The sequence below is a fragment of the Cyprinus carpio genome, chromosome B7 (genome assembly GCF_018340385.1).
Source record: "Cyprinus carpio isolate SPL01 chromosome B7, ASM1834038v1, whole genome shotgun sequence".
Lineage (NCBI taxonomy): Eukaryota > Metazoa > Chordata > Actinopteri > Cypriniformes > Cyprinidae > Cyprinus > Cyprinus carpio.
Window position 1 is genome coordinate 44,426,114 of NC_056603.1, and position 19,861 is coordinate 44,445,974.

At 37.6% G+C, this 19,861-nt stretch overlaps 2 protein-coding genes and 1 pseudogene across 2 annotated transcripts; 1 reads left to right on the plus strand and 2 right to left on the minus strand.

The window, feature by feature from the left end:
- Positions 1 to 838: 838 nt before the first annotated feature.
- On the minus strand, positions 839 to 1,274 carry LOC109104392 (histone H2A-like). Its single transcript, XM_019117721.2, has one exon. The coding sequence runs from the start codon at positions 1,226 to 1,228 to the stop codon at positions 842 to 844; it is 387 nt and encodes a 128-aa protein (XP_018973266.2). The 5' UTR covers positions 1,229 to 1,274; the 3' UTR covers positions 839 to 841.
- A 781-nt stretch (positions 1,275 to 2,055) lies between these two features.
- On the minus strand, positions 2,056 to 3,172 carry LOC122138056 (annotated as a pseudogene).
- A 6,850-nt stretch (positions 3,173 to 10,022) lies between these two features.
- LOC122138057 (NACHT, LRR and PYD domains-containing protein 1b allele 3-like) lies at positions 10,023 to 18,979 on the plus strand. The gene is made up of 4 exons (XM_042728858.1): positions 10,023 to 10,129; positions 17,615 to 17,876; positions 18,284 to 18,361; positions 18,549 to 18,979. The coding sequence occupies exons 2-4, from the start codon at positions 17,624 to 17,626 to the stop codon at positions 18,797 to 18,799; spliced, it is 582 nt and encodes a 193-aa protein (XP_042584792.1). The 5' UTR covers positions 10,023 to 10,129; positions 17,615 to 17,623; the 3' UTR covers positions 18,800 to 18,979.
- Positions 18,980 to 19,861: the final 882 nt, after the last annotated feature.

Below are 19,861 nucleotides of genomic sequence, written 5' to 3' on the forward strand. Positions count from 1 at the left end.
CAATTGATTCATATAGACATTAAAAAGTGCTGATGAAAGTAGACCTCCTTGTTGCGCTCCATTACTCTAAATGATTCTGAGACAGTTACTCCACTTTATCTGCACACTTTGATTAATGTCAAAATTATTAACATGGTAGGTAGGCCGCTTTGTCTTAGTTTACTGAACTCTATCAAAAGCTTTATAAGCACAAGCAAAGCCAATTATAGGTGGATTTTTTATTTTTTAAATTTCATAAAGTTCTGAACATTTCTCAGTAAGATCTGCATTCGAAAAAACCAACCACAAAAGCACTTGAATTTTTTTTTTCAATAGTAAAACAGCTAAGTTATTAAAAGCAGGTTTACTTAAATATTCATCCTCTTTTTGATGACAAAGATGGTACATATATATTAAGGACAACTAATCCATAAAATAAAACACCAGTAAACTTAAACATTTATGAATCCAACGTTTTTTAAGGCACAAACACAACCTTTACAGGTTTCCTACTAAGTTTTATTTGTTCGTTATGAAATACGAATTCATTCTTTGGTTTAATGAGTTGTGTAAAAATCTCCAACTGTTGATAGTATTTGCAATAACCCACACACACACACACACACACACATATATACATATATATATATTGAGTTGTGTAAAAATCTCCAACATATATACATATATATATATATATATATATATATATAGTTGTTTTATTTTTGGCCTTCTGTAAACACAAGTATGGTTTCATTATAAATGTAAAAAAAAAAAAAAAAAAAAAAAAAAAATCGCTCTCTAGTGATTGAATTGGGTGGCTCTTAAAAGAGCCTTTGTGTTTGCGGAACAGAGCGGACTCTGTTTACTTGGTTTTGGCGGGTTTCTCGGTCTTCTTGGGCAGCAGCACGGCCTGGATGTTGGGCAGCACGCCGCCCTGAGCGATGGTCACTCGGCCCAGGAGTTTGTTGAGCTCCTCGTCGTTGCGCACCGCCAGCTGCAGGTGACGAGGAATGATGCGGGTCTTCTTGTTATCTCTTGCGGCGTTTCCAGCCAACTCCAGGATCTCAGCGGTCAGATACTCGAGCACAGCCGCCAGATAGACGGGAGCTCCGGCACCGACGCGCTCTGCGTAGTTCCCTTTGCGGAGAAGTCTGTGAACACGACCGACGGGGAACTGCAGCCCTGCTCTGGAGGAGCGAGTCTTGGCCTTCGCTCTCGCTTTGCCGCCGGTTTTGCCTCTTCCACTCATATTCGACTGTAAACTATGTCTTCGTTTACAAAACAGAAATAATAACTTCCTGAACTCCGCTATGCTGCTTTTAAACGACTGTGGCAGTCGCCCATTGGTTTAGAGCCTGGTAAGATTTTAAACCAATCACTGAACTTCCCTCCAACAGCCACCGCCGAAGCCACGCCTCCACAGCTGGCGCGCGGATTGTGCTGTATTTTAATTAAACACATTACAAAAAATAAAAATAAATAATAAAGAAATTGTGACGGGGTGTTGAATAAGTTTATATACAACATCAGTAAATATTGTTTGTAACCTAATTAAATAGATTGCTGATCCATTAACGCTGTTCAACAAAAAAAGTTCACTTAGTACTTGCACTACTGCCTGTTCATCCAGAATACTGAATGATTCATTTGTACACTGGAATATTTTCTATGCACTTATTTACTGTCCATTGCACTCATAAATTATGTTCATATGATCATAGTTCTGCTTATAGTGTACATACATAATCCATCTGTATGTTCATAGTACACCTATCTGTATATCATGCTGATAGTATTTAAAAATCTGTAAATGATGTCATATTGTACTGTACATTACAGTACATTTGTAACATATTGTAGACACTGTATATTCTGAACTTCTGGTTAGATGCTAACTGCATTTTGCATCATATTAGTAAATGTGACTTCTTTTTTTTTTAGATGCGTTCAGCATTTTTGTACTTTACTCAGATACAGTCTTATAATAATAAACTTCCACTAAGAACCAAATTTAAGGACTTTCTTTTGCTCTTTCTTTAGAGTTTGTGGGTGGCTCTGAAAAGAGCCGTTGAGGAAGAAAACAGAAGATGTTTATTTCTTCTTGGGAGCTGCCTTCTTAGGCTTGGCAGCTTTAGGCTTTGCCTTCTTGGGTTTGGCAGTCTTGGCCTTTTTGGGGCTCTTGGCTGCTTTCTTGGGCGCTGCTGGCTTCTTCTTCTTGGGGCTCTTGGTCTTTCTTGGGGCTCTTTGTCGCCTTCTTAGCGGCGGCGGCGGGGTTTCTTGGCCTTCTTGGGTGATTTCTTAGCGGCGGGCTTCTTTGCCGCTGCGCTCTTGGGCTTCTTGGCAGCAGCGGGCTTCTTGGCTTTAGGAGCCGCCTTCTTGGCCGGTTTCTTCTTGGGCTCGGCTTGCTTCTTGCTGATCTTGAAGGAGCCGGAGGCGCCTGTTCCTTTGACCTGCAGCAGGACTCCTTTAGTCACCAGACTCTTGATGGCGAGCTTGACGCGGGAGTTGTTCTTCTCCACGTCGTAGCCGCCGGCGGCGAGAGCTTTCTTCAGGGCGGCGAGGGACACGCCGCTCCTCTCCTTGGACGCGGACACGGCTTTGACGATCAGCTCACCGACGCCGGGACCTGCTTTCTTGGCCTTCGCAGCGGACTTCTTCTTGGGCGCTTTGGCCGGCGGAGCGGCAACAGCTGGAGCGGTTTCTGCCATTTCTCTGAGCGGAGTTACAGTCTTTCAAACACTGAGTTCAATGAGTGTCGCGTTCAATGAGTGTCGCTCGAGCAGCGCTGCGCTCTTAAACCACACATGAGAACCTTATAGACTCAACCCGCCCGCTCGGTGTCTTCGCGCCTCAGCGAGCCGCTGGCGCTTGTGTTTTGTTCTCCTACATTTAAGAGCAAAACTCGAGTGTTAAAACAGTTTGACGCAGTAGAAACAAAGTGAACAGCAAGCAGAGGTTCTTGTCTTTCTGTGGAGACTAAAACACGCGGCGAGGAAATGTTTGTTTTGCTCCGCGCAGATCAAACTCGAGGCGAGCATCAGACACGGAACAAAGCCGCGTGTAAATCTAAAGCCTTAATTAAGTGTAAAAGTTTATAACAGATTAAAATCATCGCCTGTGTGTTTCAGAAACAGCTTGAGGGTGATTTTAATGAAATGAGCATCAGTGAAGCGCGAGTGCAGTGTTGTGTACAGCTGTAGTTTTGTGCAGCTTGAAGCACACGCAGGTCCGGGGCTCCTCCTCAAGGGATGATTTGTCGTTTATTGAGCTGATAGACTACAACTTTATTATTATTATTATTATTATTATTATTATTATTATTATTATTATTATTATTATACCCTTTTATACGCCCTACAATTTTTTTATTCATACCCATTTTTTTTTTCTCAATCCACCTGGATTTTTGGAATCCCTTTTGCAGAGATCTCCAGGTTTCAAAGCCTTTCTCACAGCTCTCAAGTCCACAAATTCTTTTTTTTTTTTTGATTTTTATTTCTTATAAGATGGTGAGTCCTCTATTTTTTTATATAATTGGTGACATTTTTTTTTCGTCAATCATTTCCACCTGGATTTTGGACCACTCCTCTTTTGCAGAGATCTCCAGGTCCTTGCGGTTCGAAGACTTCTGTGCTATCACTCTGCTCTTCAGTTCTCTCCACAAATTCTTGCGTGGATTCAGTTCTTGGATGTCTTTTCTTTTGGAGGGATTTTGTGGTATTTTTCTGTTTTTTGGTTATCTCCATTATTCTGTGTGTTATTACTATGTTCTTCATTCTTCTTCAGAATTTTTTTGTTGGATTCAGTTCTGAAATGTTGATATTGTTCCATTTCTTGACCACTTCTGCTGTGTGTATCACTCATAAGTTACTTGATACTTTGCATTGCCCAATGGCTGCAAAAAAACAAAATTGTGAGCGATAAAGCAAGCAGCAGTTCTGCACTCTTTCCAAGGATTAACATCCGACTTTGTGGGCGAATATGGCCTAGTTCTGAGGGCAGGATCGCATTTTCGCCGAGGTATGTTACTTTGGATTGTTTACTGAATCTGAGTATGGGTACTTGGGTCACATCACTTATTATTGAAACTTGGCTATATGTCAATTGATTTTATTAATAGTTGGGAAAATTGAAGAAATAGGTTGATTTATTTTTTGTATGGGTTGTTTGTGTACTGTGTAATTTAGATTTATTTTTAATTTTAAGTTTATGGATTTAAAAAAAAAAACGTGTATCTTTTAGTTTTCTGTGTTTTACCTCTGAACAAAAAAAAAAAAGTGTATGTTTTTGTTTTATTTTTTTTTGTTTTGAATATTTTTTGCAGCGCCACAAAATACGTACCATCATGTACATATTGCTACAGTTTGCCACTGGGACATCCGCTAAAGAGGGTGGAAGCCCTATATATGTTTACATTACGATTGACAGAACAATGAATTCAGACGTGTACGTACAGTATTCCCCCTTTTTATCCAAAAAGTTGTCATATTGTGTTATTTTGAGACACACGTCCACTTGGAGTGCCTATATACATGATTGACAGTGATACAGTATTGTATCCTAAAGTTGTCTTGTTCTAGTGAAATGTTCAGTGATATTGTTGTCTAGTGGGTACAACGTCCAGTTGTCTGTGTTATTTTAGTGATACATGTTCAGTGATATGTGTTGTTCTACTGAAACACATTTGGTCTAGAGTGTATTATTAGAAAAGGTTAATCTGCGTTTATACCTTAAGAACTAACTTACAGATCCCATGAAACTGTCGACCAATTAAGTACGTGTTGCCACAATACGGCGTGTACAAAAGTAGTTTTGATGCGCAACATAGTGTTATTTTATTTATTTTATTTTATTTATTTTTTTGTGGGTGTACAGTAAGAAACTACATTTCCGTATAGTCCATCAACCTTTCTAATGCAATACTTCAAAAAGTGTATAAAAATACATTGATGAAAACATGGCTGGTGAAACAGAAAACAATATCATAAGGATAGCATTTTTGGAATATTTAGTAATAAACCAGTTGTAATGAATTCTAATGGTAAATGTAATGTTACTATCATGATGCGTACTTTGTTTTTTGTGGCCCTCAGGTGTTAAAACCTTAAAGCCTATACCAGAGAAAAATATGGAGGAATTACAGCGTGATCTTGAGGAAATAATGGCTGATTTGGAGGAGATACAGGTGTATACAATTATGCACCACTCATTCTGCATCAAGAAGTATTTCACTATTTTTGGGATTTGGTACTACTGCTTTTTGTATTTTTTTTTTTTCCCCCAGCTTCCATAAAAAATGATATTCTGAATTGTGTTATTGTTCTACCTCTTAATTTATATTCTGAAGTCATTGTTCTACCTCTTATGTTGAGTAATACAGAGTTGGGAAGCAGTCAGAACGCCACCTAAAAAATGGGGAAAAAAAGATTGATCCACAGCTGAGGTGGAAAAACAGAGACCATGAAGGATTCTTGGTCTATAAGAAGCGCAAACCAAAGACGAGTATGTTTTGATCTTCTGATTTTCACTTAGTATTGTTTGTCTCCATTTGTTTGACTCTAGACCAATCTGGAACCATTGCAAATAACCCTCAAGAAGTTGAGCTCGGTAAGCAATTTTGTTTTTGTTGATTTCATGTACCATCATGGGTTCAACCAAATACTGTTTATTTTTGACATATCTTTGACAAGTATACCCTGAAGTCTTTCTATAATAACAGACAGGTAATTTTGTAAAATACGTTTTCATATAAGCTGCTGAAAAGTGGAAAGAGTCCCCCTCCTCATTCCTTATAAGTAATCCAGTTTCATGTTGATTTGCATCTGTTCTGTTCTTTGTGTGCACTGTACTGCATCAACATGCTATAAATCTAGGAACTGCAAGCACATCTAAAGCCTCAACCACCGAACAACGTTTTGGGGATGTAGATGCAGAACGGATTATTGGTAAGTTTACCTTAAAGGGTTAGTTCACCCAAAAATACAAATTCTGTCATTAATTACTCACCCTCATGTTGTTACACACCGTAAGACCTTTGTTCATCTTTGGAACACAGCTTAAGATATTTTTGATAAAATCCATTGAATAGACAGCAATTTAACAACCACTTTCAAGGTCAAGAAAGGTAAGATGTTGTTAAAAGTCAAAGTGACTGCAGTGGTTCAACCTTAATTTTATGAAGCGACAAGAATACATTCTGTGTGCAGAAACAAAACAGATAACAGATTTATTCAACAACATCTTCTGTTCTGTGTCACTCTGCTACTTTGCTTACGACCAGCGCTTCCAGGTTGTGTATCACATGCATGATTTGTGTTGCTCACGTGATCAGTTTCAGCAAATACTATGCCGGTGTTCACATGTAGAACCCGGAGAAGCGCTGAACGTAAACAGCGAAGCAGAATGGCACATAACAGAAGATATTGTTGAATAAATGTATTTTATGTCCCTTCATTAAATTAAGGTTGAACCACTGCAGTCACGTATACTGTTTTAATGATGTCTTAAGAACTGTTTTTGGACTTTGAAAGTGGTTAAGTTGCTGTCTATTGAGGAGTCATACAGCTATCGGATTTCATCAAAAAATATCTTAATTTGTGTTCCGAAGAAGAATGAAGGTCTAATGGGTGTAGAACGATATGAGGGTGAGTAATTAATGACATAAATGTCAACTAACCCTTTATTTTTTTTTAATTTTCAGATTTTTGTTAATTTTTTCTTAAATTTTCTCTGAATTAACAAAAGTGCCAACATTTTATGATAAATGTTAAATGTGTTTCAGGATATTTAAGTGTAGCTCTCAAGACATTACTTGTTTCATGTCTTTTTTAACAACATAAACTGAGTTTGTTCTCTTTGTTTACAGGCTTGTAACGTGTAAGGAATCATAATGTATTTTATTTTATTTTATTTTATTTTATTTTTTAATTGCAAGATTTACAACTACAGCTACTCAAACACGCAATGGACTGTGATGAACTTAGATCCGCAGCATCTCATGATTGGACATTGAGGCAAACCTTGTCTGAAGAACGCTGGCAGGAAGCAAGGCCAAAACTCCTTGACAGCTTGTTTGGTTCAGACCGTGTGCAGCATGGTCCTTGTGATCACTGCAGCTTGAAAGAAGCAGTCATCAGGTGCAAGGACTGTTTGCCGAAAGCCCGTTACTGTGGCAAGTGTGATGTTTCTATGCATCAACAAATAGTGTTCTATAAACCTCTCCCACCATCAACTGCTGTGCAAGACCTCAGTGGACAAAATGTCATTTATGAGCAAGGTAAGAAGTATTTGAAAGCTTAAAATCATGTTATTTATTTCCTTTTTTTAGTTAATATATTTTTCCTTTCATCTAGTGTGCTTGCTGCCCATTACTCAACCTGACAAAATTTGTGATTGTGACCCTCAAAACCTGTCTGTTGTCGCTGGACGATCAGTTGTACTCATCTGTATAAATGGTATGACTCGCAGTGTTTTTTGTTGTATTTGTCTATTGGCGTAACCTGCTGACAGATGTCTGAAGAGTGTCGAAGTGTGTGCTATTTTTTTCTTTTGAAATCTTCGCAGGTCGCTATGACATGTTCCTGCCAGTTATGAACATGCTTGCATCATGCACACCTGAGGTGGAGGACCTGCTGTTTAGTGGTTACTGTCCAGGCACTGTTGGTTTTCAAACCAGAGACCTTTTCACATCTTTTGAGGACCTGAAGATCACTGCACCTGAGCTTTCAAGACAAGCGTTTGTGAAAATGTTACAACAGCGCTCACAACAGTTTGGAAGGGCAAGACTTGGAAAACCATTTGTTTTCTTCATTTAATCAAGTCTAACTGGCATGTCTCTGTATTCCAATTTTCATAATTCCAGAGAGGTAACATTTGTGGTGACGTCTTCCAAAAAGCTTTCCTTGAATGGACATATTGTCGTCATGAAAGAGAAAAACTCTGCGGCATTGATCCCTTCTCTTGCCCTGCTTGCACCCCAGATACAGTTGCTGTGTCTGCGGATGGAAACAGAAAATTATATCGATTCAGCAGAACATTACACTGTCAAAATCTCTTGTGAATATTTTTTGTCATTGACATATTTTCTTTATGTAGGGCAGAGAGAAAAAATAAAATAAAAAATAAAAATAATTTTTTTTTGGAGTTTTTATGGGATGTGGCAACATTTGTTTATTGTGTTTTATTGATTGTCTCGTAAGAAGACCAAGCCAAGAAATTTGTCAAAAGACTTAGGACTGTACACAGTGAATCAGGATTTACTTTTGATACTGTTACAGGTACATGGAAAAGGCATCGACATGGGCTGCAGTCAAGCGACCTCAAAGACAAACACCAAGATCTTGAACCTTGATAAAGGGGGCCTAGAGGTGGCAGTTTGCAGACACTGCATATTGCTTAGAGGTCTGAACATGTTTAGGGGGGAGATATTTGCATACCCTCTATTTTTGCAGAACAAGCTGGCCTCAAAAACAAACTGTAAGTTCTTCTGCACAGACATCATGTGTTGATATTGGCCCTATCTGCAAAAGGTGGCTCAATCATTCCCAGAAATGAAAAACTTGACTCAGATGAAGCTGTTTCTCTCGGTTATGCATGCAAATGGGCACTCTATAAAATGTGAGTTAAATGTATATTCAACAATACGGCAAGTCCTTTACCAGTTTGACCTCCTTGAACTGGATATTTAACATCTGGTGTGTATGCTGTAGGTGCAGTGGGGTGCCAAAAACCAAACAGGGGCAGGCACAACCATTGGTGAAGTTAAACAAGTAAACAGCTTTTTGTCCCGTGGCTCTAACTACAAAAATGCATGAGTGAGGCTGGTAAGTGGTCCTTTTTGACAGTGCTCCATGTTCGATAGTTTTATAATTGTTAAAACAGTTGGCTTGTTGTTGTTGTTGTTTTCCCTTTCATTCATCATATTGGTGACTAACCACTAGTTGAAAAGCACACTTAATTCTTTTATCATTACAGCACGAGTAGATGTGATCACATTGCATGCTAGAGGATGAAATGAGCAAATAAAGAAACCTGCACAAGTACTTGTCTACACGGTACTTGATGGTAAGTATAAATAAAGATTTCTTCAATAAAGGTTCAATTTTAACTGACTGAAGTCCCATAAGTTGTACATGCATAGTATCTAATACATTCAGTATTGCTGAAGGTTTGTGTGACTTTCCATTAATTATGCTTTTGAGATATCCAAAAGATGAAGTCAAGGAGGACATTGAAGCTATAAAGAAGTGCACTAAAAGACCTATCAGGTGAGGAACTGCAACAATGGGTCACTGATGTGACACAGTGGGCAGCTGACAGTAAGTATGTACTTGTTGCTGCCTCCTATCGATAGAAAATTATCATAAATTCAAGCTGCTGTCTGTAAGATTTGCCTCTTTGTTGCCATCTCCGTTTGAAACCTACAGTTGCAGTTATACGCAGAATTATTATCTTTACGTGTGTTGTGCACCGGCACGGCTCCTCAGCGTGGATGACTCTAACGTTTGCTGTCAGTCACCATACCGGTGTGGATACTGTACTTCGGAATCACAGATTGTAGACTTGAAGTAGGAATTTTCACCGGAAAGTGTTATCTGAACCCGTAAGTAACGTGTCTGCCACTTTTGTTCTCACCAACTGTGGAATATAACATTAGGCCTATAAATTGCTCTGCAATGGTGATTAAATCTAACGATTGCTTAGCTCATATCGCTTTAAACCATGCAAATTATTATTGTTGGCTGGTTATGTAATTGCTCAAATAGATTTTTAACCAAAAAAAAAAAAAAAAAAAAAAAAAATTGCGGATTGCAGCTTTAAAAATGAATGAATATTTTATTTTTCCTTGCTGGTTTGTGTTTTAACACCTGACTCTTTAAGTGACATTGAGTGACCACACCAAACAATATTACAGTTGTTCTCGATTGCTTAAACACATTTCTTGAAACTATGCCTCATATTCTCAAAACAGTAAACACAAATCCATAACGTCTCACCTAATTGAGTGTAGTATGTGACAGAGAAAGGCAGAAGGAAACATGACGTATCACAGTGAAAGGGGAGGAGAAATCATTTTTACTTTCGTTTGTTACAGGATCTCTGCACTTTGCAGAGCTTTCTTTTCCACACGTCTATTAGAACATTCACAAAGGTAAGTGTGTGTCGTTTTGTACAGAAGCCTTAATTAGAGCAAAAATACGAGTCTGGATTCTTGCTGAACTGATTTTGTGATCAAATAACAAAGTTATGATCGGAAATTTGAAAGTTCAGTAAAATTGGCAACATGTTCACAGATTTCCCGGATCAACTCGTGAGATAAAAGCAGTTAACACACTTTTCAGTCATGATCTACAAAGCAATTTTCCTCAAAACTTCTTTGTTGATCTCTGCGCATGCGGCTGAGAGACAAGTGCGTCTGCAAAGCGAGAAACCCGGAAAAAAAAAAAAAAAAATAGGCCTATATATATATATATATATATATATATATATATATATATATATATATATATATATATATATATATATATATATATACATATATATATATATAATTATTATTATTATTATTAATAATAAAACTGGCAGAGTTTTGGTTTTACTGGTTATAATGAGGGTTGTATGGGTTTTAATGGAAACTGTAATGGTCCCTGTGCGTCTCTCTAGTAATTTGTTGCATTGGCTTGTTAAAACTATTAATATGATATCCAATCGGCCACCACAATAAATAATATGCTACTATTTCATCATTTATTTATTAATAATGTATTAATATTATATTAATTGTATTGAAAGAAGCGTTTATTTTAGCCTTGAACTGCAGGATGAGACGCGTCTGATTTACGGATTTCTTACGGAGTGATAACATCGCAGAGCAGAGAGGACACAGACGAGCTGACAGACAAGACAGAGCAGGTCACTTTTGACAATAGGAAACGAAATCTCAGCATTAAACTCTAATAGTTTTATTAAGAATTTCAAACGATAAATACAGTTCTGGAGCTCTTCGGGGACGTGACGGAGCACGCGCGCTCCCGCTTGTCTCAGTTCAAGCGAAGCAGGAGTGCATTGTTATTAGCATGAAGTAAACACTGAATGCACGTCCAGTCCATGTCGAAAGATACACTACAACTTACTGAATATAGTGTCTCATGTAATCACTCAGTGAGTGTTTCCACCGCAGGAAGACTTGACAACACTTTCACATAACTTCAGAAAATCCATTGTTTGTCCATAAACCAGTGAGAAACATGTAAAGAGAATTTGTAAAAATGACATTTAAATATTCAAACCAAGCCTGCATTGATTTGATCCAAAATAAAGCGAAATCAGTAATATTGTTAAATATTTGCTACTATTTAAAATAACTGCTTTCTATTTGAATATGTTAATTTGTCATTTATTTCTGTGATCAAAGCTAAATGTTCAGTTATCACAACAGCAAAGCGTTACTCATTCATCCTGCAGTTATCCCTGCTACTTTCGTAAGAAACTGTATTCTAGAGTATTTCGAGTAATAGTGTGAGAGTGTAGTATCTGACAGAGAAAGGAAGAAGGAGACATGACGAATCACAGTGAAAGGGGAGGAGAAATCAGTTTTACTTTCACTTTGCAGGAATATTTTAAAGAGCAGGTGGTATTTTAAAGTGTCCTAATATTGTGTTGGAGTCCCCTACAACAGGTTTAAATCCATCTAAGGTCAGAAAACATTGTAATTTCCTCAGAATATACATTCAATTTTAGAGTCATTTGCCAATGATTTCGAAACGATTTGTTCAAAGCAAGATCGGAGCAGGGGGGAAGGAAGTCGACCGGAAGTTGAAGTCGGCCGCGTGCCGCCATCTTGTAGCAGAACTTCACTTGCGTTAGCATCCCATTTACTCCCATTCATTTTGGCGTCACTTTGTGATGCAAAATGTAATCCAATTCAGACGGTCAAGGTGTAATAATATGTAAATTTATTAAAAAGAATATAGAGAACAGAAACCACAAATCATAACTTGGAAATAAAGTTCTGGATAATAGTAACAACCTTCAAATATAGAAAATGTAAATCCAATGTTAGTACATTTTTAATAACAATCCATTTATTATGGATTGAACCCAACCAGTATTAATCAAAACATTAATACAATTGTAATTAAAACATAAACAATTATTCTGTTCAAATCAAAAGTACCAGTTTTTTTGTTATTGTTTTAGTAGGTTTTAAGTGTATCAGAGTATCAAAGTATCTGAATTTGAATAAAAACCTGTAAGAGTTCTATGTCTGAGTCTAAGAGTTGTAGATTTAAGCCAGAGAAGAGGAAGTGAGCTGAAAAGATAGAGAGACCAGAGTCTCAGAAAGTCAAACCCTATTCTATTTTGCAGAGTCTATCTTATATACTGTTGTTCTAGACATAAGTCGTCATCTGGCTATCACTAATAACACCTGACCTTTAAAAATAGTCTAGTAAATGTCTCGATTTTGGACTTCTTCCTCTTTTAGATTCAAAGTATCATACTGATAATTCTAAGAAATATTGATACAAAAGAACAATACGTGCAGTTCAACTTCATATGCAAAACAGACTCAGCTGACTACGCAGTTAGAAATACTGTGAAATTACATATGAAATATATCATAAAGTTTACCAAAAACATTTTTGAATATAAAAATGAAACCTGTTAATATATATCCTTACCATGAAATATTAATTTTTAACTTTTCAAATGAAACTTATCATTATGAATAGAACACATTTTGAGTACGTGACTTCTCAGAATCTCTCAACAACACTTGGGTTTAATTTAAATACGTGGACTTCTTCTCAGAATCTTTATCACCTTGTGGATTTCTTAGAATCTCCACACACCACTTTGACAGCGAATAACTTTACATCTGAGGCGTTTAAAGACTCCATTTGTCCATTATTTATTTCTAAAGATACACGACAATGTATAAAGGGCTCCATTACCTTCTATGTTACATTATGGCCCTGTAGAAACAGTTTTTTGTAAAAATAGGCTAACGATTGCGTCATAACCACTCGACTCTCTGTTGCACAGTAGAGAAATTACCGTACAGACAGGAGGAGAAGCTCGCAGGCAATCGGGAAGACGCCAAGACAGTGGTGTACTGGCGTTACATTTTAAAATACTATACAAAATAATAAATCAGAATACTTACTCCTGCTCACTCAGGCCAAAGAACTGCCGCTCAAGCTCGCCGTCTCTGCAAGATTAACGATGGCAGTTTGCACACACAGCTACTAGAAGATTTACATCTGTCAGACAGGTTGCTGACGTCATCAAGCTTAGTTTGAGTCTGCGCGTCAGAAACGGAAGTGCTAAAAATCGCTAAAAACGGGCTTCACTTGTCTCAATTGAGTTCCAATGGGGTCGCTGTGTCCATTTCTTTTACTGTCTATGGATCGGAGCAAACCCCTTCCTTCGTCAAGCCTGCTCTGCTCTGATTGGTCAGCTGGACAAGCCTGCTGTGATTGGCTCAGAGAGGAGTCCTTGACCCATTTAGTCAGCTATCATCGATAAAGCACCTTTACATAAAACAGTAATATAGTGCTCCAATCCGTTCTTATAATAATGACATAAAATACAAAAACACTTATGCAAGCGACAGCAATTTCACTATGATTATAAAGTCTGTGTGCTACACTAAATTCTTTATTATTACAGTTTTTTTCTGATTGCTTAAGCACTTTTTTTTTGTAACTATTGGCTATTTTTGCAAAACTCTACACACAAATAAGAAAACCTTTTACCCAATTATCAAAACATTGTAGCTCTCTTGCAAAAGCGAACACAGCTAGATTAACTCTTCACACCTTCATAAAAATGGTGTTTTCGTATCAAACAGTAAACACAAGCCATCATCTACTAAGCACACAATGTGCCAACTACACACTGATGGTATGAATACAAAACACATCTGGCTTTTGCTTTCTCTGTGTACAGATGTCAATTTGAGGTCATACTTTTGTCATAGTGTCATGTAAACATACAAGGATCCAAACTTCAAGTATTGGTGTTTAGTCACACTCATAAAAACCAAGACAAAGTCAGAACACAAAATAGTAATTTCACAAAAAAAAAAAAAAAAAAAAAAAAAAAAAAAAGACAATCAGCCTACATCATGTCGTCTTTCTGGATCCGGCCACAAAATTTCGTCCACATCGCATGCGATATCCTCCAGTCCAAGGCACCGGGGAAAATATCTCCTTGAATGCCGTATCCAGGCCTTACATGATGCCTGGTCAATATCTCCACATGCCTCCTCCATTGCCTGTAAAAGGGCTACCTGTTGATGAGGATGACGGTCGTACACTCAGCGCCAGGCAGAGAAGAACTCCTCGATGGGATTTAAGAATGGAGGGTATGGAGGGAGGTTGAGTGCCATGAAGGATGGGTGGTCTGTAAACCAGTTGCGGACCAAAGCAGCCCTATGGAAACTAACATTGTCCCATATGATGACATATCGGGTATGCTCGGGTCTCTGAACAGTGAGCATGTCATGTAAGGTGTCCAGGAATGCAATAATGTGTGCAGTGTTGTATAGGCCTATGGTTGCATGATGGTGAACAACACCATTTTGGCTTATAGCTGCACACATGGTTATGTTACCACCACGTTGTCCTGGGACATTGATGATGATGTCCAGTAATGTTCCTGCCACGTCTCCTGGTTTTACTGAGGTTAAAACCGGCCTCATCTACAAAAAGTAGCTCATGTCCCATGCCATCTGCTTCTAGTTCCATCACTCTCTGGACAAGACAAAACAAATGTAACACATCAGGCCCATGCACAGCACTACAGTATGCACTTCCAAATTCAGAACCAATGACACTATAGCTTACCTGCACATAGTCATATCGCAGTTGCTTTACACGTTCTGTGTTTCTCTAGAAAGGAACTCTGTAAATTTGCTTCATTCTTATTATGTGGCGCGCAAGTACACGACTTAGTGCAGAAATGCTTACACTGTGTATATTTTGAAAGATGGTGTCATTATCAATTATGCGCTGCTGTCTTTCGCGCAGTTTTATTGCATTATTGGCAATCACCATGTTCACTATATGGATCTCTTGCTCTGGAGTGAACATTCTTCCTCTGCCCCCAACATCTGGACGTCTAGCAATTCTGTAAAGTAACAATTTCAGTATTTTTTGCATGTATGGTACTATTGTGTTTCTCATTAGAGTATGGCAGTGCTACAAAGTACTTACCGATTCTCATTTCGAAATGTCCTAATGATGCTTGCCACAATGTAGCGGCTCAAATTAGGCTGAACCCGTTGGCCAGCTTCCCTCAGGGTCATCCCATGGTTGATGACATGGTCCACTATTGTCAAGTCAAGTCAAGTCACTTTATTGTCACATCACCACAGCACATGTGCCTTGGTGAGTGAAATTCTTGGGAGCGTGCACCAGAAATTGCAGAAACAGTTAACATATAACCATACAGACTTCAACAGGTGAAAATATGCAATATGCACATACATGTAGTCAGTACACACAGTGTACTATTAGACATACTTACAGTTAGCACTACACATTTTACACTATACACAGAATGTACACATTCTACATTATGTAGACATATATACGCATGAAAATATGCTAAGGTGCAACAGAGTGTACGTGGGCTGGATACAGAAATGTTATGGATGTGCATTGGATGGAATCCAGTGGTAGCAGGTAGATTATTGTGTTAAATAGTTCAGTGTTGAACTGTCAAAATTAAAGTGCAGTGTGTGGCATACCATATTGTGGAGTATGCTGTAGGGTGTATTAGTTCAGACTGTTCATAAGTCGGATAGCCTGAGGGAAAAAGCTATCCCTCAGTCGGCTAGTGCGGGATCGGATGCTGCGGAGACGTCTTCCTGAGGGCAGCAGAGAGAGCAGTCTGTGGGAAGGATGGCTGGAGTCACTGATGATCCTCCGGGATTTCCTTATACACCTCCTAGTGTAGATGTCCTGAAGGGAGGGAAGCTCACCTCCAACAATGTGGCTGGCTGTTCGCACGACCCTTTTCAGAGCTTTGCGGTGCTTGTATTGTAGCTCTGATGTCATCAGTTATTCTATTTCTTACTCTTCTCACCCTTCCTCTTCCCCTCCTCATCCTCTTTTCACCTTCATGTCCTCTTCCTCCAACTTCTTCACCTCCACGTCCTCTCCCTCGGCCTCCTCGGCCTCCTCTGATTCTCACTCTTTTCACTCTTACTGCTCCTTCCATTGTACTCCACACAGACAGCTTACCTGTGGCTTATTTATAGTGCTTAGGCTGATTGCAAAGTGAACTAATTATCTAAAACAGTTTTCACATGTGAAAGTGTGCCAGACAGTTGGCAAAATAGTGTTAATGATAGCCATACATGTGTATAATTTTTGCTAGGAGTGTGTTGGAAATTTGGTAATTGAGTGTAAGCAGTGAGTTGTGTTTAAAGTTCTGCAAAAAGAGTGTTGTGCAGTGAATTGTGACTACAGTTTTGCAAAGTGTGTGTTACAAAATTGCAAACTGAGTGCAAAGCAGTGTTTGTGCTTTTAGTTTTGCAAACTCAGTGAGTGGTTTTGCTATACGTATTAATAGTTTTAGAAATTGTGCTACAAGAATCACGATTAGCGCTTAAGCATTCAGAAACAAATGTAAACGAAGTCAATAGAACAACATCAGTCTACAATAATCAACACACTGTTCGGAAATAGTGGGTTCACAGTGAATTATCAGAAGTACTTCAGTAAGACAGTTATATTGTGCTTTAGCTGGAAACCTAAAGCTGCACTAGGTATACATCACATATTAGCACAAAAACCTTTTTTTGAGCACTCAGTTGAAAATGTACAGAGCGTATCAATCGTACTTACAGGCTGTGGTTCGGAGAGCTTGTTAGTCTGAATTAAGAAGATTAGAAGCCAACGAAGATAAAAGCCAAGATTAGAGAATCAGTCCTTGATAAAATGACATGCACACAACAAAAGGTTTGAATTATATTTCGGAAATATAACGACTCGTTACGTCGATTCAGAACCGACTCTCTCTTTTGAGAGACAATATCTTTATTTATCATGCACTTTTTTGATTAACAACTTTGCAGATTGTTTTCATTTAAGGATAGCTACATTATAAACTGCAAAAGAGAGATTTTTTCAAAAACCCATATGACCTGCTCTTTAAGCTTTCTTTTCCACACATCTTTTAGAACATTCACAAAGCTTTGAATATCTGTTAAAGTGTAATGTATTTCTGTGATGTGCAGCTGTATTTTCAGCATCATTACTCCAGTCTTCAGTGTCACATGATCTTCAGAAATCATTCTAATATGATGATTTACTGTGCAAGAAACTATTATTATTATTATTATTATTATCAATAGGCTATTTTAAACAGCTGAATACTTTTTTTTCAGGATTATTTGATGAAAGGGAAGATTCAAAGATCAGCATTTATCAAAAAAAAACAAAAAAACTTTGGTAACATTTTATACTACACAATTCAAAGGCTTGAATATATATATATATATATATATAAACTGTGGAATGCTAATATTCAGATGAATGATTCTGTATACCTTCATAAAGAGAATATTAAGTGATATTGAATTATAAATGTTTCAGAGGAATATATATATATCTCTCATTAACAGTAGTCCAGCATGACTGTGCATGAAATCCTCCTGGAGTTTTTGGATGAACTGGATTCTAAGGAAATGGATTTATTTACATGGCACTTGACTAAAGGCGTAAACGACTTCAAAATTCCCAAAAGTCAACTGGAGAATAAACAACGGTTTGAGGTTGTGACATGCATGATTCAACGCTATCCAGACGGTGCTGGGAATCTCACTCTGCTTGTTTTGGAAAAGATGAAGCAGATGAATCTTGCAAAAGAGCTGCAGGAGAAGCTAGGTGAACGACAAATATTAAATATATTTATTACAAGACAACATTTAATGATGTGCCGAGATCTTCTATCAACATACAAACATATAAAACACAAATATACACTACAGTCACACATCCACAATTACTTTGTGCAGTCGCTGCAGAGATTTCAAGGCTTTTGATAATGTTTGATAACGTCACTAAATCTAAAATATATACTGATGAATGAATTAATGAAAATGTAGTGCATGTTCTTTCATTTCTTTAATATCCTGAGTACATGACCATGCTTGTGAGGAAGTACCTGCTGAATAAATAAATAAATAAATAAAGTAGTCAACATTTGAAGTGGATAAAAAAAATAATAATAATAAAAACAAACAAAAAAAAAATATTAATCAGAATTATTATTATTTTCCATCTTCACCCAGGCCATAATGTGGATACACTGCAGTCCAATCATACTGCTGAGGCTGGTGCAGCACAGAAACAAGAGAGATGCAAACCTGGTAAATCAATCAATCAATATCTATCTGTTTGTCTGTCTATCAATATGTAAATGCATTATAAACAGCTATTGTGCTTGGTAGTGAGCAATATTTATGATATTCAAAAAATGTTAAAAATGTGCTTTTGTGGTGTGTAATAGTGCACATTATTTCTAGTTTCATCAAGCAACTGTTTCACTGTTCACAGGAGCTGAGTTTGTGGAGAAGCACAGGACAGAGCTGATCAGTAGAGTGTCTCTGGTGGAGCCCATTGCAGATGACATGAAACCTTTGATTGGAGAAGAAAAATACCAAATCATCTTAAACTCAGGAACAAGACAAGCAAAAATGAGAGCTCTTCTGGACTTCCTCACAACATCTAAACTGAAAGAGAATCTTTACCAAAGCCTTGTAAAACATGACAAGTTCCTTGTTGAAGATTTGGAGGATTGTGTGTAGATTTGGCTTATTGTCATTCAAGATATTAAGACAAAACATGTTTGCACTGGAAGTTAAGGTAACACAGACAGGACAATCGGTTTTGATTAATAATAATAGTGATAATAATTAATAACAGAGAGATGGAAACCTGTAACAAGCTGTCCTTGCTTGATAGTTAATAAAATATTTGGAACTCTCTCTGGGACGTCTTTCTTACCAATTCCTTCACACACACACACACACACACACACACACACACACACACACACACACACACAATACAAACACACACACACACACACAATACAAACACACACACACTTACACACACACACACAGACGCACAGACACAGACGCACACACACACACACACACACACAGACACAGTCACACACACACAGACGCACACACACACACACACAGACACAGTCACATACGCGCGCACACACACACACACACACACACACACACACAGACACAGTCACATACGCACACATACACACAGACGCACACACACACATACGCACACAGACGCACACACACACACACACACACACACACACACAAAAGCAGAATTAATAAAATAAGTAATAATTAAAGAGGAATAAAACACCTACACATCATTTATTTGACAAAACTGTGTTTAAACCACCATGATACCGACTATTTACATTTGATGGGCAAAGTTACAAAGTTGAAAAAAAAAAAAAGAAGAAAAAAATCCCATCACCCCAAATAATAATAATAATAATAATAATAATAATAATAATAATAATAATAATACAGTTTTTTTTTTCCAACTGCTAACACAATTTTTACAAACAAGTCTAGTTTTAACCAAATAGTTAACACAATTCACAAAACCACACACCCAAACTGCAAAATACCTCATATATCCTGCAAAATGAAGCACTGCAACCGAAACTACACATAGCATTGTCAAAATCAAACTTTTCCATGAAATGGCACACACTTCATTCATATTACCAGATTTTTGCCTAACCAACTACACACTGTTGGGCATAATGAAAAGCACCCCCATCTTTAGTATGCTTTGCCATAATACTAAAATATGTATCA